General features: G+C 34.0%; 1 protein-coding gene across 9 annotated transcripts in view; it reads left to right on the forward strand.

Moving 5' to 3' along the window:
• Positions 1-9,153: 9,153 nt before the first annotated feature.
• LOC110033745 overlaps positions 9,154-19,088 on the forward strand; it is a 21,374-nt gene continuing 11,439 nt past the window's right edge. Inside the window, exons 1-7 of one of the 9 annotated variants that reach the window (XM_020737813.1) lie at positions 9,154-9,344; positions 9,508-9,598; positions 15,776-15,838; positions 15,915-16,086; positions 17,620-17,864; positions 17,977-18,076; positions 18,166-18,286. In XM_020737813.1, the coding sequence (XP_020593472.1) occupies positions 17,708-17,864; positions 17,977-18,076; positions 18,166-18,286 (378 nt within the window). In that variant the 5' untranslated portion in view covers positions 9,154-9,344; positions 9,508-9,598; positions 15,776-15,838; positions 15,915-16,086; positions 17,620-17,707. Of the gene's footprint in view, positions 9,347-9,507; positions 9,599-15,775; positions 15,839-15,914; positions 16,087-17,619; positions 17,865-17,976; positions 18,077-18,165; positions 18,287-19,088 lie in introns of all 9 variants that reach the window. The other 8 variants (XM_020737820.1, XM_020737815.1, XM_020737814.1 and 5 more) reach the window with 8 other exon arrangements.

Genomic DNA, 19,088 nt, shown 5'->3' on the forward strand with positions numbered 1-19,088 from the left:
TGCGACAAAATGAGTGTGCAATATTTCTTTTGCATGTGTTTTAATAATCTAGAAATTTGGTTGACAAAAAGAAAATGTATCATAAAATTGCATTGCATTTGAAATTCATTCTCTATTTCAATTTCAATGTATTTGGAATTGACAAAATTTAGGAGAATTTTGAGTACAATGCTACCCCAACCAATCGCCCATCGATCGTCACCACCACCATAAATATTTTTCCACTTTAGTCTCCCATATATCAACTTATAACTCTTATACTACTAATATAATTGTTCATTTTTTAGCATAGAGTGCAATATTAACAATGTCACACGATCTTGTAGAACCCTTGATGGCCACAAAAGCGCCGCGAAGCAGGCGACCACTTCATGCAAGTATATATATCCAAGTAATAAGCAATTTTAAATGAGTGTCGTGTATTGCTTTCATAAGGAAACGTGTTAAGAAATTGATTCGAAACAAAAAAGCTATAGTTTACTAACTATTGTAACCTAGTTTGGATGTCGAAAAAAACATTAAGGGAAATCCTAATTCTATCAGACTCCACAGAAAGCAAAACAAAACAAAAAGCAGTTCAAAATTTTTTAGTGTTTTTTCAATATTAATGAGGATCATACCTCAATGATTCAGATGTGGCATCTGCCTTGATTTTTGTGCAAATTTCTCTTATGTGGTTGTTGTCAACCAAGGATATTGTGTTCTTCTTAAGCCTATGTCTAGGTCACAAGAAGATTTGGAATTCCACAAAGATATCTTCCACCTATCTTTATAGCATCCCTAATAATTTTAAATCCATGCTAATTGTTGCAAGATCCAGAATAAAATATTTATATTTTACTCGAATCTTGTGGTTAACCTAATTGTTCCACTACACTTCTACTGACATCATAGATCATAATAAATTTTAACGCCCTAGTTGGCCAAGTTATGAGTAAACATAGGCTATAAAGTTAACCAACAACCTTTAACAACTTAAAGCGTAGAAAAACATATATGAGAAATGAAAAACAAAAATCAAACCAAGAAATTCATCCAAAAATAACAGAGACACGAGAAATATTTAGCTACTCATTGCTCAAGAGAAACAAAGAAAATTTCATTGAAATAAAACACGAAAGAAACATTTTTATTGAAATAAAAATAACTTTGATCTCCTCTCTTACAATAAAAGCACTCAACTTCTTTGAAAAAATCTCTCTAAAAAAAAAGAACAAATGAAATTTAAGAGGAAAAGAAAACCTCCCTCTAAACCTAGCCTCCTTCAGAAATCTCTCCCTAAAGCTTTATAAAACCCTTCAAATATGTTCTTTAATAGCTTTGAGTTCATAGTCCTTCCAAATTTTGTCAGAATCCCGTACTAAGAACTTTCCAAAACAGAAAATATACGTCGGCGTGACCACGCCCGATCTGCGGCGTAATTACGCCGCAAGCTCGTGTTGGGCGATGTGGTCACACTGAAATCCGTCGTGGCTACGCTATCCCTCCATTGCATGGGTCTTCTCACCACATTGGGTATGACCACACCCGAAACCTGCATGACCACGTTGCTCAAATGGCTTGGCCACGCCAGTTCCAGTCGTGGCTATGCCAATCTGAAATTTCCTAAAACTCTTTATTCTGCTCTGATTTGCATGTTTGTCCTTCCATAACCTACAAAATGTAATTTCAACATTCCAAAAGTGTAAAAATTTGGCACTTCACCCACTTCTTTCAAAATTTCCTTATATCATAAGATGGTGTACATATCCCCATTAAACTTCTTTGATATTTTAAAATGCAATGCAAACGTAATTGTAGAAATGTAGTTTGTAACTAGTTTTATTAAATTTGACCGTTGAAATCCTGAGCCATTTTGTTTTCCCTATCCACACCTTCTTCACTATTTAGAAAAGTTGACTTAATTTTAATTATTTTCATTGGGCAAGAACACAAGTGAAGCGTTTGACCTTCTGCCGAATAAGTTAATCGATACAATATGCAAGAACTTGTGAATTAAAGTCAATTTGTATTCATATTGATTAAAAACCATCTTCCGTACACGCTTGACCTAAAATTATTCCATGCATGCATAGACATTTAGGGAGAGTTCGATTCGCCGCTTGAGAGATTAGGGCAGGTGCGAGGAGGGGGCATTGGTCGTCTTTCGACAATATGAAACGCGGACCCGCGATTTGCGTTTAATACAAAAATGAGAACGGAGTTTTAGAAAAAGCTATAAAAATGGAATTTCCAAACGGATGGTAGCGTTTTGAAAACGCCACCACTGCAAATAAGCTCTCCCAAACACACCCTTAGTTCGCATACATATTATGACATTTAATAAAAAAAAATCAAAATATCAATTGTGTCAAAAATAAATAAAACTCTAAATGTAAAGTTTTTATTTGAATCGAGTCCCAAGTTATAAAACATTTATTATAAATCACAACAACAACAACAACAACAACAACAACAAGCTATCCTCTGTATTGAATCAGATATGAATGAAATTATTACAAGTTTACCATTCTTGATATCATGAAAGCAGAAACCTGTATTGAATCAGATATGAATGAAGGTATTACTTCTAACAAACTCCCGTCTTCCGCGTAGCATAGAGAATTTATCACTAAGGCTAGAATAATCAGGTTAAATTTTACTCATCAGTAGAAGCAAAGTCTGTAAGTCCCGCTTTTTCTCGCTGTTGCAGCTTATTGAATAATCTGCTAATAAGATGATTATAAATAATCTATTAATAAGTTAGGTGCGGTGGCTATTATAAAATTTTATTTTTTTTTGAAAAATCAGGTTGCTGTCAGAAAGTTGTCATTGTGTGAAAACGTTGTTTTCAGCGTTTTCAAAATGCATAAGCTGCCAAAACACAGTTTACCCAAACAAGCCAAGTGCGTTTTTAAAACGCCGCCGCACCAAATAAGCTACCCCAAACGGGTGCTTAGACTAGGTTCGAGCCTCTTACTCCTATCAATAGGGCTCACCTTAGTATAGATTCTGAGGATGTCCTATAAGCTCTGCCACAGGACATGCCCTCTCTTAGGCTTTTCCTATGACTCGCTTCATTGGAATATAAGTTTTAATTCTCTAAAATAAAATGAACAAATAAATCAAAACATGAATCAACATTTAAAATATAAAGCTCGATTATAGGATAAACGGGAGCACCGTTGGGTCTCCCATGACTCGGCGCTCCCCATCCTTTTCTGTTGACTTCTCGCAAAATAATATTTCAAATCCTTCAATCAAATCCTTGAGATCTATGTAATGAAGCATTTGAATCAGATAAATTTATCCTTTGAAATCCTGAGCCATTTTGTTTTCCATATTCACACCTTCTTCACTATTTAGAAAAGTTGACTTTTTTTACTGATTTCATTCAGTCAGCGCACAAGTTTGACCTTACGCATAATAATTCAATCGGTAAAAAAACGCAAGCTTTGACCGTTGAATGGTGCGAAGAAAGTCTAATGAAAAATAACAAGGGCTTAAATTAAAGTACATGTCTTATCTTTTTCTTCATTTTTTCGCTTGTTGATATAGAGTTGACTTTCTTACACAAATTTCCATGTGGTTTTCACAAATTTCCATGTGTTTTTTTTAATTCAATTATTAATTTAGTTGGCAGACTTATTGCTTCAAATTATAAAATTGGTATATATGTAAACAAAAGAAAAATTGCTTTCAAACTTTTTAAACAATATATACTTACAATAGTAAATGTTCAAACAAATTTACTTTTTTTTTCTCATAATAGCTTTATAGATGATATTAGTGAGGAGATTTACAATGTAATTTGATTATGTGAAATTTATAATCTTAGATTATTGAAAATAAGAAGACTACTTATTTGAAATCTTCTTACATGTTGATGGTTAAAGAAAGTAGATTCATCAAAGTCTTTAAATGTTCTCGCTCGAACATTTCAAAGCTATTTCATCATCAATTGAAGTCGTCGAGGCTGCTCATAAGACGTACTCGCCCAAGTGTATTGAAGCTACTTGCCTACTCAATATAAAATTGTTAGGGACTTCATCAAAGATCTTGCCCTCTTTTTGGAGCTCATCAAGGGTTCCTTGTGTCTCTTAATAGTTATACACTAGCTAGATTTATTTATTTGATAATAAAAATTTATTAAAAATTACATTTATTTTCACTTGTACGTAGTCTTTCATGTAGTCTTGTACCAACCTAAGGCCATAATTAAAGGTCAAAAGACGAGCTTGATATAATCATTATTTTACATTACCTTTTAAATAATATAGTGAAATCTCATCTTCTTTTTTTAAGGTTTTTTTTTTCTTCTTATGCAAATCTAAGTCCAATCTAACTGCAAAACATGTAAATGCAAAAGTCATGAAACTTGCAGGGTGATATGCAAGCAAACACACAATGGTGGGAAGTGCAAGTGTGAACGACAAGTAACATGGTGATAAGTGACGTGGGGATGCCACAAAATAACTGTGGAGTAATGTGTCGTTGGGAGGCACAAGTACTTGTCACTTGCATATGAGGTTATATGCTCAAAGATGCATGACAAGGGTGCAAGTGATGAATGTGTTAATGCAAAGTCATGCAATCAATACTAATGCACGTGTAAGACACACGCTATGCAAGTGGGAAAGACTGTTTGACCCTTTTGGTTGAATGAAATGGTCGACCAGGGGCGACATAGCTAACGGGCTCAGTTGAACTAAGGTGGCCGACTGAACCAAAGTGATTGATCGACTGGGTCGGGTCGGTCAGTCGAACCTAAGTGATCGGTTGACCAGACCAGGGCAACCAGTAGGAAAAAAATAGTCGGTAGACCATGCTAAAGTGATCAATAAGACCAAAATGATCGATTGACCGAGCTAGGGTGGCCAGTTGGACCAAAGTGGTCGACCGGCTGAGCCGACGTGGTCGATCAGACCAAAGTGAAAAGTTAATTGTGTTCGGGCGGCCAATCTAGCCAATGTGCAAGGTTGGTCTTGTTGGGGCGGTCGGTCGAGCCGGTGTGCTATGCTGACCAGGCCTGGGCAGTCGGTCGAGCCAACATGCAAGGTTGACTGTGTTGGGGCAACCAGTCGAGCCGATGTGTTATGCCCACCGGGCCACCCGACAATGTGCTATGTTGACTGAGCTGAGGCAGTCGGTCTAGGCAATGTGCTATGCCAACCTAGGGAGGGCGGCCGGTTGAGGCAGTGTGCTAGTGCAATCGGGTGGCCAGTCAAGGCAATGTGCTATGCTGACTGAGCTGAGGCAGTTGGTCTAGGCAATGTGCTATGCCAACTTGGGGAGGGCGGCCGGTTGAGGCAGTGTGCTAGTGCAACATGCTTCACGCAAAACATGTATCGTGACACAATACAACATGTAATGCAAATGAACATAATTGATAACAAGCCGCACTCATCTAACGATCTCACGTAGGCACCTAGGGTTTAGCACATAGATAAGCGGCATAGCCGCCTACTGCTTTGGTGAAGCGTGTGGGGAGCTTAATCTTTGAATTTCTAAAAATAAAACTATCAACAATGTTGTGGAATGGACTAGCTACAAAGCTTTTCTCATTCCATAACTCCTCATGATTTTGCAAAGTGAATTAATTACAAGCTTTTCTCATTTCACAAAATCCAAATATCCCAGCCCCTCCAAATAGGTTGGAAATGCCAAAGCAAGAGGAAATTAGGATTTCAACCCATTAGGATTTACGTCCAGGCTTTGCAATGGGAAATCACTCAGCTTCGCAAAAGAATTGGCTACACATGTGCTTCGTAACCCATGGCTTCCTCTAGGAAATAAATAGCCAATCAATGGGTGTGTGATCGTGTTGACTAGTGTTGGCTGACCAAATTGCCTAGCGTGAGTGATTGAACCCATGGCAACATGGTCTACTCCTAGGTCTGGCTAAGAGAAAAAATACAAGGGTTGAGAAGGTTATATTGTCACGGTCGTTGATTGAAGTCCAGTCGTTGCTCGGGAAGAAGCTATATTCGTCTTGAAGAGATTCCAGCGACACTCTAAGTACCGGCCTCTGCTCTCCTCGGGTGATGAAGCTCTTCTTGCATCCAGTCGTTGCTCGGGAAGAAGCTATATTCGTCATGAAGAGATTCCAGCGACACTCTAAGTACCGACCTCTGCTCTCCTCGGGTGATGAAGCTCTTCTTGCAAGGAGTTTTTCGGCGCTGACACAACATCAGGCTTCGCTCTTTCTCTTTGTTTTCTTGGATCGAGACAATGACCGAGAAAGAAAACATGAGAGGAGAATGAAGATAGAAACAGAGAAGAGGAAGAGGAAGAATGGTGAAGAAGCTCTCTGATAACTCTTCAAAACTCTCCCTCGAATCTTGGTCAACACTCTTGGTTCTCCCCGGCTCTCTGTGATCACTCCTGGCTCTACACAAGTAATATGAGTGCGCTCTCCCCGCAAATCACCCCCCGCAAGAAGGATATTCACAGAGGTTCAAATGAGCACTTGCTTCTTTTAGCAAGTAGTCAGGTTAGCTCAAAGGTCATTTTTGGCTTAAGACCGGTCTAACAACTTATCTTGGCGATCAAAGGTGCCCGAATGGAAAAGGGGACAAGGCAATGAAGCATATTGATTATGCATGGCATGACCACGCTACAAATTGGGCATGGCCAATCATGGGCATAGTCACACCCTCATGGGGGCGTGCCCACACCCTCATGGGGGTGTGGCCACACTCAAGCATGGTGACACCCATGTAAGTGTGGTTACGCCTAGCTTACTTAGGGTTGTTTCATGTTCTCTGACAATTCGGGCCACATGGTAAGACTTGGAAGGCCTTTCTAAGCAAAAACGTGCAGACGCATCCACGATGGCCATTCTACCATCCAGAGTCATCTAAAGGATAATTCCTCGGGAGTAAGCCAATTTTGAGCTTGATGTGTTCGCATTGCGCCAAACAAAACTTATTCGGTCGGGTTCCTCCCATCAATGTAATGTCGCCTGGCCTTGCCTCATCGACGATGAAAGCCTAGCAAAACAATCTTGGCCATGTGCTTGTCGGGCAAAATTTGGTCGGTCACTTAAAAATAGTTTATATTAATATATATAATTTTGATTTTGAAATATAGTATTTTAATTTTAAAAAATGAGACCAAATAAATTTCATATATCAGATAGTTTAGATAGTTGAGCACTATACCACAAGTAATACACTGCCCGAGGGATAAACATATCACTTGTTAGTAGGCTCAACCATTTAAACTAAAGAGTTTATGACATCCATTTAGTCTGCAAAACCTTTTTTTGTATGACCAACAATTCTCCTACCTAATGTAACGATTTAGTAAGACTTATTTTACCTGGGTTCTTAGTTCCATATAGTGGCAAGACCCTATAGTTAATTACCAAAAAGAACTAAGTACCCTAGGAAAGAAAACTCCAACTGTCATATTCAATCCTATGAAGTGAGAAGAAATGTGTATGCAACTTATATCCAACTCAAAAGGGGGGTCCATAGGCCGTAGTGACATGACTCAAAGAATGGTTTGGAGGCCGCAGAGGCATGACCATAAAGACAAATCCAGAGGACTTAGTGAAATGACCTGAAATATGGGTCCAAAGGCCGTAGAGGCATGACTTAGGGGTGAACGAAGTGTTAGGGATTCAAATATCTGCAACAATAATAAGAAATCTTGAGGGACATATCTAAATTAAGGAGTACACAAGGTACAAAAGTTGGGTTATCTCGTGAACTCGAGTCATCTGAATTGTCTTCTAGTAAGAAACTAACCAAGCGTTTGTTATGATTTTTGTTGAGCGAAACACCCATAGTTCATTCAGAAGGCTAAGAAGCCATGTGGATTCTTACTAAAACTACGACTAGTTCAGCGACTGAACAATATAACTACTCGAGAAGGCTCAGTCATCTCTCATAACTTAGGTCATTTATTTACAGGTAGAGGAGGAAGGTAGATGGAACTCTAATACTGCAGGAATTGATCATATTAAGAGGGAAATCACTAAGATTCACATTTGATTATGAGATCTGACTGAGGTATGAGACCTCAAATACCTGCTGCAATAAGGTGAAATGCCACTGAGGCTTGTATTCAACCTTAAGGGGTATGCAAGGCAAGAAGGCTGGATTATCTCCTATAATCCAAGTCATCTAATATATCTTCTCTTAAGAAACTGACTAAGTGTCTGATGTGGTTCTCGTCGAGTGAGACATTGATAGCTCAATCAAGTGGTTAGAACGTCTGACGTATTCATACCTTAACCGTAATCAGTCACTAACTAAAGAGTATTGCTAATCGAGAAGTCGTCGAGTGAGACATTGATAGCTCAATCAGGTGGTTAGAACGTTTGACGTATTCATACCTCAACCGTATTCAGTCACTAACTAAAGAGTATTGCTAATCGAGAAGGTTGGATCATTTCACTTGACTCGAGTCATCTGTTATACTTCTTGCAAGAAACCGATAAGAGTTAACTGTAATTCCCGTTGAGTGAAGCACCCATCACAACAACCAGAAAGACAAGGACATCCTAGTGGCCAGAAAGACAAGGACATCCTCATTGACGTGACAATTGACTAATGACTCTAACAATGTAGTCAATCGAGAAGGCCTGATCACTTCGTATGATCCAAGTCATCTATTGTGCTCTCAGAGAGGAACCAACTAAAACATCAAATGGTCCGAGTGGCACCGAAATAGGTGAAGGTAAAGTCAGAGATGTCAAACGACGACAGGTTCTTGTGAAAGGGCCGACCAAAAGAGTCACGAAGCTTGAGATACATCGTATGTTAGATGAACGGAGCGGTCTGGCAACCCAAAATATCTTCACAAGAAGCAAGCTCGGCAATTCTTACTTTAATAATAAATAAATAATTTATTAAACTAATCAATCTTTAAATATAATTTTATTAAAGTAATTTCAATTTCATTAACTCTTGTTTAGCATGTATCAAATGTATTTGAATTAATTAGATTATATTTGACATAAAATAATATATCTATGAACTATTAATTAGTGATTGATTGTTAATAAAATTTAACTTAATGAAATTATTAAGAAAAAAATATGTTTTAACTATTATTAATTAGTAAAACTGCCTTGAAAAATTTATAACATTTTATACTAGTTTTTTTTTTCTTGTTTTTAAAATCAATATATTTTAGGTAATATATCTGAACATAATTATTTTCTTTCGCTGCCCGCTCGAAACTTCAGTCGCGACCAGTTCTTGTTCGCCGGAAAGCGCGGAAGACGACGAGAGGATCACTGCGTCGGAAGGAGAAGAGAGGTTCTTTAAGCGGTGGTGAGCCCGAAAACCTCTTTCTCTCCCCTCCGCTCCTAACTGACACCCTTACAAGGAGGTAGCGACAGGGGACTGCAGGTGTATCTCCCTCGTCTTTCTCCCTTTTTCCCGCCTTTCTGTTTGCTAAATCCTCTAAACCCTGTCGAACTCCCGGATTTAACGAATCGGGATTTAGGCCGGAGGTCAAATGGGATTTAAGATTCTGCAGGATTTAAAATGTAAATTTTTTGTTGCTTTTCAGGATTTGCGCTAAATCCTGCGTAATTTCTGGTTAAATACGGCAAACAAACAGGCCCTAGGTGGAACTGATAATGACATGGTGCGGGGAATAGGTATTTGCTTCCTAATTTTTGAATGGTTTTTTTTGCTAGTTGCTTTGGTTGTTTCGTGCTCCTTTTGTATTTTATTGATTGTTAATTTCAGGAGGTCTCATTTAGTTTTTCTGACCATAATTCTTTATTTTAATAAGCCATGTCTAGATAAGGATAATGATGATAATAATTTCTAATTTTTAATCAGGCCTGATTCACATGGGAACAAATTCCGTTTTTGTTTTCTTTGATAATGTTGTGCTACCGCTGCTCTGTTGACTTTATGCATGGTGAAATGAGTTGTGAAATGACTTTTTGTAAATTATATCTTTTGTCGCTGAACTAAATAGGGTTATTTTAGCGTTTCAAATCGAATGCTTTATCATCACCAAGCAAAAAAGAGCTAGGGAATATGTTAGGTATTAGCTTCTCAAATTCTCGATATTGTATGCATAATGATTTTTCTAATTGCAAACCATCCATAAGGTACTCTGCAGAAAGGTTAATAGACAATCCAAAAAAAAAGGAGCAACTTGTGAGACTTATCATCTTAAACATCAAGATTTTAACAAAAAAAAGCTTAATAAATAATGATTGAATGGAAGTGAAAATTAAATCATTGAAGTCCATTGATAAATGGATAAACACAAAGATATTACACTCAAATTAGTGTTAAATATGTCAGCCTTTATCACAACTTGACATGAAACTTTTTATTTTATTTATTGTTAACGTTGCCAATATACCATATGTAGTCTCAGTTGAGATGTGAGCTTCCAGCAAAGCTGTATGATTGTAGATAAACTTTAGAAGACTGGCCACAAAAAGTGTAACGAAGTATGAATACACACTTGACCATATTGCTTATCTGTGTGGTTGTATTACTTTATGATCATAATTTTAATATTGAGCAAAAAACCATATATTGTAGTTTTTGTGACGTTTATTGATTATTTGCAACCCTGAACATGAGCTGAGATGGTTGGCTTCTTAATCAACTCTTCATATGACTTATTTGCTTGCTTGTAGATATGAAACATATTTTGAAAAATAATGATTTCATTTTTATTTGTTTTGAGTGAGATAATGAAATAGTCACTTCTGAGGATTGTGGAGTTTAAAATCAATGTTTTTACTCACTAAATCCAACCAAACAATGGATTTAACAAATTTCATAATTTTAAAGGCATTTTTTGCTGACTTTAAGCAACCAAATGAGACCTTATCATACTTCAATATAAAAACTTATTTTTTCCTTCTCAATCACCAATTCTTAAGTACTTGAATAGAAAAACATAATTTGCTAAAGAGTTTATCTAAAGTTTAAAAATTTTTAAATTAAATATGAAAACTAGTTTTTTCAAAAAGAATAATCATTGTAGACAAAGCTAATAGCTATAATGCAAGTTTACATTTTATTTATGATAATTCAGATTAGATTCTTCAACTTGAATCTTTCTCCTATTAGAATTACTGCATGAAAATATTATTCTGCTTTAAATGAAGGTATGGTAAATTTACCTTACAATTCCTAATACCCAGTTGTATAAACAACTAGCCTCCTCCACCCACTTTACAACACTCCACTTCTTTACATGTTTTTGACCTACTATTTATTGGGTTCGTATTTTGGTTTCACTTGTTAATTTGTCTTTTTTTTTTAGGGTTATTTATGGAAAATTTGGACTAGGAACAAAAGAGATTCTTAGTTTATGCATATTTCTACTCAAGGTACTATTTATTAGGATCTTTTGGATGTATTTTTTAAAGTTAGTGCACAACTGAGGAATGAGATTTCATGGAGCCATATAGGTGATTTTTGGAAAGTTTGAAAAGATGACCTTAACATTTTAGTTTAATTTTGAAGTTAAGAGGCGAACTCTTTTTATTAAGATATAGGGAAATTTTCATAGGTAGCACATAATTTTTATATATTTAAATATTTCACTCCTAAACATTCATATTTACATACATAGCACTTTGATGCTTTAAACTAATGCATGAAAATGTATATTTTACTTTTTAAAAATGGTAATTAATGCTATTTTTTATGTGATGTTATAGATTTGAGTGTTATTTGTGTATATATGAAAGTTTTGGTGTGAGATGTGTAAATGCATAAGAATTGTGTGCTATGTAAACACCAATTAAATATATTATAGATATTGGTAATTCGAGAGATCAAGAGACTAAGTTTGTCTCCATCAATCCTTAATCATTTTATCTTCTCATCTTCATGGTTCAAAACCTTGGATTCTTCTTATCTAAATTCACAAATATAGTGTATGCTCGTAAACATATGTCAAATTTCTCTGCATGTCTAAATGCTTTATACCCTTTTCTCCTAGACGTAACCTCAACTTCTTTTTGTGCTCATGGTTATCATTTTCGTCTTAAGATGAAGTTTATTATTACTTTTTACTGCTATTTAATCCATTCCGTCTCAAGATAAAGTTTATTATTACTTGTTACTGCTAATTAATCCATTCCATCTTGAGTTTATATCTGAAAATACGTTTAAAAATGCTCTACTAAAACATATGGAGGTACATTTTCAGGTTGCAGATGTTAACAATCATCTTAGTGTGCACATGCTTATCATATTTTTCTTGATACCAGAAATTCTGAAATGGTTTGAATAATGGATGTAATTTTCAGGCAAGAATTTGGTTTGATCATTCAAATTAGATTTATGGCAACCAAAGTCCCAAAATGAATATTTTTTTTAACCTTTGAAATTGCAAAATTTTGGGGTGTTTTGATGACAAACATGCGATTTAAGCAATTTTGTAGTTTCACTAAACTTGTATTGTCATGATTGCTTCTCTCTCTCTCTCTCTTTTGGGTTCTTGAGTTTTTTTTCTTTTTGCACAATTTTCAGTTGCTTGGCCCTTGACTCGTTTATGTTTTGCGTTAGCGGCTTTCTCCTTTTGCATTTCTTTGTTGCAACATTGCTCACTTGTTATTACATATTGATATTCATGTTAAGTTTTAGACAAATTAACACATTCCAAGACTTTTGTTCCCTTAAATAGCTTGTCTTCTCTCTCTCTGAAATCGTATATATTACCTGTCAAAGCTTATGTTGTGTGCATAAAAAAGAATTGAAAATTTGATATTTAATAATATGTTTGGTTATGACTATAAAAATACTCGTCATTGACAACTTATATTTCTTTTGTAATTTAAAACATATACTAAATAATTTGAAACCACATTTATCTTTACTTAATAAACTATGTGAGTTTGGAACTAATGGCATCATAGAAGGACAATGGCAAAGCCCTTGAAACTAAGCTCTGTGAAGATATCCAAAGACCCAACCAAGTATTTTTTGAAAGTAAAACAGCACTTTCGTCTCTAAATTTTAACTGGTTTAGAAACTTTGGTCCTCCTGTTTTCTAATACTCTTCCACTATAGGTTGTGGGGAGGGTTAAATTGGTTTTATGCTATTCAAACAGCGGTGTTAACTTTTCTCAAGACCTAAATCTTCTCATGATGACTGTGTAAGGAGCACTATCTTGATTTAAAGTATTATATTGAATGCTAAAAAAAATGTCTAGAAACATTTCATAAAGTACTAAAGAGACTTGGGCATCATTTTGGGCTCTTTTTTTTACTACTTCGGTGATAGAAAATCATACAACAAAAAGGAATGTTTATTTGGGTTAACTCTTTTATTTCTTTTCCCGTGATTTGCTTTAAAAAGGTTGCTTCTGAGGAAAAAAATTAGAATTTGCAGTTGCAAGAGCAACTTTAAAAGCTCTAATAACAAAAGTAGAAAAGAGTAAGCTGCCATGAGGCCTTGGTAAAGTGAGTTCTTGGTGAAATGAGTTGCTTATTGAAATGTGGTGGTTTGATTAACCAATCTTTTTAATAAAATTTTGAAGGCAAAATTGACGCCAATTAGCTAAAAAATAAATGTTTTGGTAGCAATATTTAGTTATATTCAAGTAGTTGACTATATGGGAATCAAACTTATGATTTATACAAGAAAAGTTTGAGTAATAAAATATAGACTTGAAAAATTATGTTTTGAAGCTATAATATTTGTTAAGGCAATTAATGGAGAAGTATATAGAATAAAATAAATTGCCTTCATATAATTTTTTATTAATTTTATATTATATATATGATTGAGTACCATCGAAATTGCCTTGGTGAAATTTGAGGTAGAATGATATGTATTAAAGATATGTTGATGTTATTGAAGATTATATGATGGAGCACTGATTAATATTAGAAGTTGTTATTGAGTGTCTTAAGTTTTCAATTATCTTAGGTTTATATTTGGGATTATCATTGAGTCCATATCCCGTTATATCATTTATGGAGAGTTGTTTATAAAGAACGTTTAAGGCGAGGGCTTTGACACATGTTTTTTTGCATATGTTATCATTTAAATTAGTGAGATGTCTATTTAGGTAAGGGAAAATTTGAAGTAGTGGAGGAAATATTTTGAAGGTATAGTTTTTAGAATTAGCAGAATAAAAATCGAGCATATGATATAAAATTTTAGCGGGTATAGTGTTAACAATTATCATTTGATATTAGTAGAATTTAAGGTGATATTTCAATGAGATTGATTAAAGTATCTTGGATAAAGTTATAACTTCTATAGTTCTATGGTTAAGGGCAAATACCTAAAATAAATAAATGTTTTAGGAGCTGTATATGATAAAATGATATTAGGTATGCCTAAATTTAAATTTTTCAAAAATCAAAATTTAGCTGCCAATGTTTTATAAGTTCAAATATTGGTTGTAAAAAATCATTGATATATATATTGAGTGTGATAGAAATGAGGATGTCAAGTTGGATATGTGAAAATTAGGAGGGATAAGTTAGTTAATGATTATAGCTGAGGTATTGTTGGAGTGACATTTAATGAAAGCTAAGTTGCCTTGAAATAGGTTTAAGTGAATTTGACATGTATAATTTATTGTAAAAAATGTGTCCAGTTGGCAAGATAATATTAGAATAATAAGGTTAGAAAAGAAAGTGATTGTCCTAAGGTTATGCATTATAAATTATTTAAAATGATATGCTAATTATTGATTCCTAAGTTCAAATTCATTATAATATGAATTTATAACTCCAGCCCCAAATAGCTAGGATAAGGCTATTAATGATGGGGCCAAGAAGATTTACTATGAAAGTTTTTTTCTTAAGACAAATATTAGAAAGTAATAAAGAACATCAAAATTTTTTAATATGATTTATTTTTTTTTAGAAGAAATATGATTGAGTACTATAAGAATTGATTTATTTTGCACATCAAGAAAAAAATGTGTATTAAAATTATGTTAAAATTTTAAACGTATGCATGATGCAATACTAATATTAAAAATAGTTGTAAAGTAACCACATTGTTTTCAATTATAGTAGGATTATTCAAAGAATCAACATTGGACCTATATGGGTGGAACCGACCTTTTTTTTAGGGCGGTGTCAAAAAAATACAAACAAATAAAATGAATAGCCAAATTTGCTATTCTAGTTTGAAATAAGAAGACAATATTTATCATTTTTTCAAAGTGTTTCTCAAGGATCATACCCTGATTTCATGAAAAGAATTGCGGGGAAAGTTGATTGAATATAATTTTTTTCTATCAATTAGAGGTACAAAATGCTACACAATGAGGCATAACCTAAAATATAGGGCATCTAAAGATGTTTCAAATTACCTGAAATCAAGCAGCATATGAATTTATTACAAAAAAAAAAGTTAAAAATCATTTAAAGTAGCAAATTTGGTTGTTGATTTGCAGAACATTATTGATAGTATCCCAGGTTTCGTGCTATTTAATTGCTGAATTTGCAATTTTAACACCCTCCCTCCCTCTAAGAAAAATAATAATATCAATACATTTTATTCATATGCAAAATTTTTTTGAAAATATAATTCCGTGATAAATTAAAATAAAAATATTCGTAAAATAATAAATATTTTATAATAAATTAAATAAAAACATATATAGATATCTTACTTCTAAACTAAGTATAATTCCTTAAATGTCTAAATCCGCACGGACTGGATAAATTTATACTATATTAATTAAGTAAATTTTTTAACAACTATAAAGCAAAAGTATCAAAATGAGTTACATCTATAATTTAACAACCAAAATAATTGAGATTTATGGACTTAGCTTTACCTTTAGATTTTACAACGGCTTTCAATAAAATATTTCCAGCAAACTCGGGGAAGAGGCAAAGTGATGATCTAAGTTATCTACACACCGCAGATCAATAGTGGTGTGAGTAGACGCATCGTCAGCAAATCCACTAGTCATTAATATCGTTGGTCTAGCTTTTGTTAATCTATGGCTTCAGGTGATTCTTCCTACTGGCGAAGAACACGTCGTGGAGAGGAGAACGGAGAAGGCATGTGAAATCAGAAGTTGATTGGAGTGAAGGGGCAAACCTATATTCAAAGGGGGCAAATGCCTGCTCATATAAGTGAAAAGTCTGAAATTCAGGGGGCAATTGCCCCTCTTGGCGCAACGTGAGTCCGCCTTTGATCTTTCTTATTGGTTATGCAGATGTTTGCTAACGATATTCAAAATGATGTGCCTTGATATGTGCATTAGTAATCCTATTTAGTGAGACAATAATTGAAACTAGTAGAACATGATGTAAATTATTTAGAAGATAGAATGCTCAGAATTAGTAATATCAAACATTGAGTTTATAACCTGTAATTTTATTTGGTAATTAATTTTAATAATTTTAGTCAATATTATTGAACAATCGCGTGATATGTAAGCATTAGGTGTGATTGATTTAGATAATTTAAATTATTATATAAAAATGTAGATAATATAGAAGGATACAACTTATACAATTAAAGATCAGTGATCAGAATGGAGTGAGTGCATGAAGTCTTAAAGGTAAATTTCAAGCAATTTGGGTTGATGATGTTGTATGAATGGAAGTATTTGATAGTAAGAAGGTCATTGATAGCTAAGTTAAATGTGGGAAAAATGAAAATATTAATATGAATGCATGAAAAAAATAAGGATATTCACATAATGCATGATAATATTAGAGGAATAGTTGGAGTGACAACTATTGAAAATAAATATGTGAAAAATGCACTTATTAGAAAGATAAAATTAGTTTTGAAGGATGATGAAGGAGAAGAGCTAATCCTAAGATAATATGAATTGAAGTTGTTCAAAATGATTTGCTTAGAATAAGCAGCTTAGGTAATAAAAAACATGAACAAATGATAAATGAAGTTTCATGAAGCTGAACACAAATAGTTGGATTATTGCTAATGATGATGATGAAGTAATATAACCATGAAAAAGATTTACCTCAACACTTTTTTCGTCCTTGAAGTAAACTTGTGAAATCCAAGCTGCATGGATGGCTTAAATGTGATGAAATATTCATAATTTAGTTCAATAAATTTACGCTATCAGCCTTTCCAAATCCCTCAGTGAAGCATTTTTATATAAAAGACAATTATATTATCGTTGACTTACTGCTTAGCTTTTACTTTTTTATAAATATTTGTATGATCCTATAACTTTCATGCAAGTAAATATTAAAAAAGTAATTGTGAATTGTGTTTTAAATGTTTATTTTCATGCTAATCATTATCTTCATTCTACTAGTTGAATTATGTGACTTGTAATTAAATGTACTCCGGTGAAAAAGTAGGTGAAATTCTCTATAACTTTTATATTTCTAAGTGCTAAATTCGTCTGTAAACATTCTATAATGGAGTATAACTTTGAAAAATTGAACAATGTTTTTTGTATCACGTCAAATTTTACTTTAAAATCGTATGAGCTTGCAACATCGTTTTATTTATAATCTACCTAGTATACTTAATCATTCACCTTTTATGTATAGAATCCAGAATCTTCCATAAGGTTCTGATCAAATACTAATATTGAAGATATCCATTCTACCTTTGCTCTACGTTATATAATGAATGCCCTTTTGGCTACTTATTAAAAGTAAAATTTTCCCTATTATATTGATTCTCTTGAATTTCAAACAAATGACTTATTCTAAATGCCACCAGTGACGGTTGGCAAGAGAAGAGAAAGATCAATTAAGTAAAACAAAGCTGAAGAGTGACTATAAGCGACTAAGTGGATTGTTGGTGAGAAATGCAGTTTTCATCCTTTGCTCACATATTGCAGTGGGAGAACCGGCTGCACCTTTGTTGTGTAGCCACCCTCATTGGCCTCATCCTTTTAGTAGCCACACCAACGATTCCTCATTCACCCACCCAACACATTTTTGCTGATATGCGCAACTTCTTAGGTATTTGTTTGGGGCTTTTGTTTATGGAAACCTACATCATTTTTCCTTCTTTTGTCATCTCATTCTTCTACCAATTTCATTCACTTTGATTTCTGGCTTTTTGACTATTCAGGGGTTCCCAACACGCTCAATGTGCTCACAACTTATCCCTACCTGTTCTTTGGTGTTCCTGGCCTAGTTTTCTGCCTCTCTGGTAGTTGTTTTGGCATCAGGTATGGGTTCTTCTGAATGTTTCTCTCCTTTATTATAGCTTATAGATTACCATAGTTTGTTACAAATGGTTATTAGCTATTTGATGTAGCTTGAAAGGGGAATTATGGGGATGGGTTTTGTTCTATGCTGGGACTGCTGCAGCAGCATTTGGATCTGCATATTACCATTTGAAGCCAGATGATGATCGAATTATTTGGGAACGATTGCCGGTATGGATTTTTATTTTTTCTTATGACTGTTATTCTATGGTATGTTTTGATTATCAAATAAATCTATTGGATGTGATTGGAATTCTTTTTTGCATTCACCAGAACATTTTGTTTTATTTATTTTGAATATCTGTGAAATGATAAACTATGAGAATTGAAACCTGGTATGAGAGGGTTCATGATTTTCTCCTTTTTACAAGCACTAGGTTGGCATATGTCTATATCATTGTAAAATGTTATCCTCCAAGTCTATTTCTTCAATGAATCAGCAATATAAACTTGCAAACATTGTATGTTAAAAAATATTGGAAATATTTTCAAAATCAGTTTCTCCATTGACATTTATCTAATAGCTTAATAGAAATGTTGGCTAAACATGCAGACTACAAGGAAAGATGAAAAATGATATTCTGAGATATTGTTAAGAATTTTAAAGAAGATAACTTTTTTAGAAATGTGTACTAAATAGAAGTGTAAAATATAATATAAATTGATCTAAGAAATAGAACTTGAGCTCACTTTATATAAGATGAACAGAGCTACTGCTTTGAGTTCAAATAGGATGCCACTTAGGAGTTGGAAAGTCATATGTGTTGTTGATATAGTTTTGTTGACAAATTCTCTTCAATAAAATATTAGAAATCAATGTAATGCTATGTGATTGATTAGAATTATTTTAGTATTAGGATTTAGGGAAAAAGAGATGTTTTATGGTGCTACTTGGAGGTTGTAACCATTTTTTTTTTTGCCCGCTCCTTTTCAATTCTATCTCTTCTAGGTTAATTTCCGCACATCATTCCTG

This window comes from Phalaenopsis equestris, unplaced genomic scaffold (genome assembly GCF_001263595.1).
Source record: "Phalaenopsis equestris unplaced genomic scaffold, ASM126359v1 Scaffold001273, whole genome shotgun sequence".
Taxonomy (NCBI): domain Eukaryota; kingdom Viridiplantae; phylum Streptophyta; class Magnoliopsida; order Asparagales; family Orchidaceae; genus Phalaenopsis; species Phalaenopsis equestris.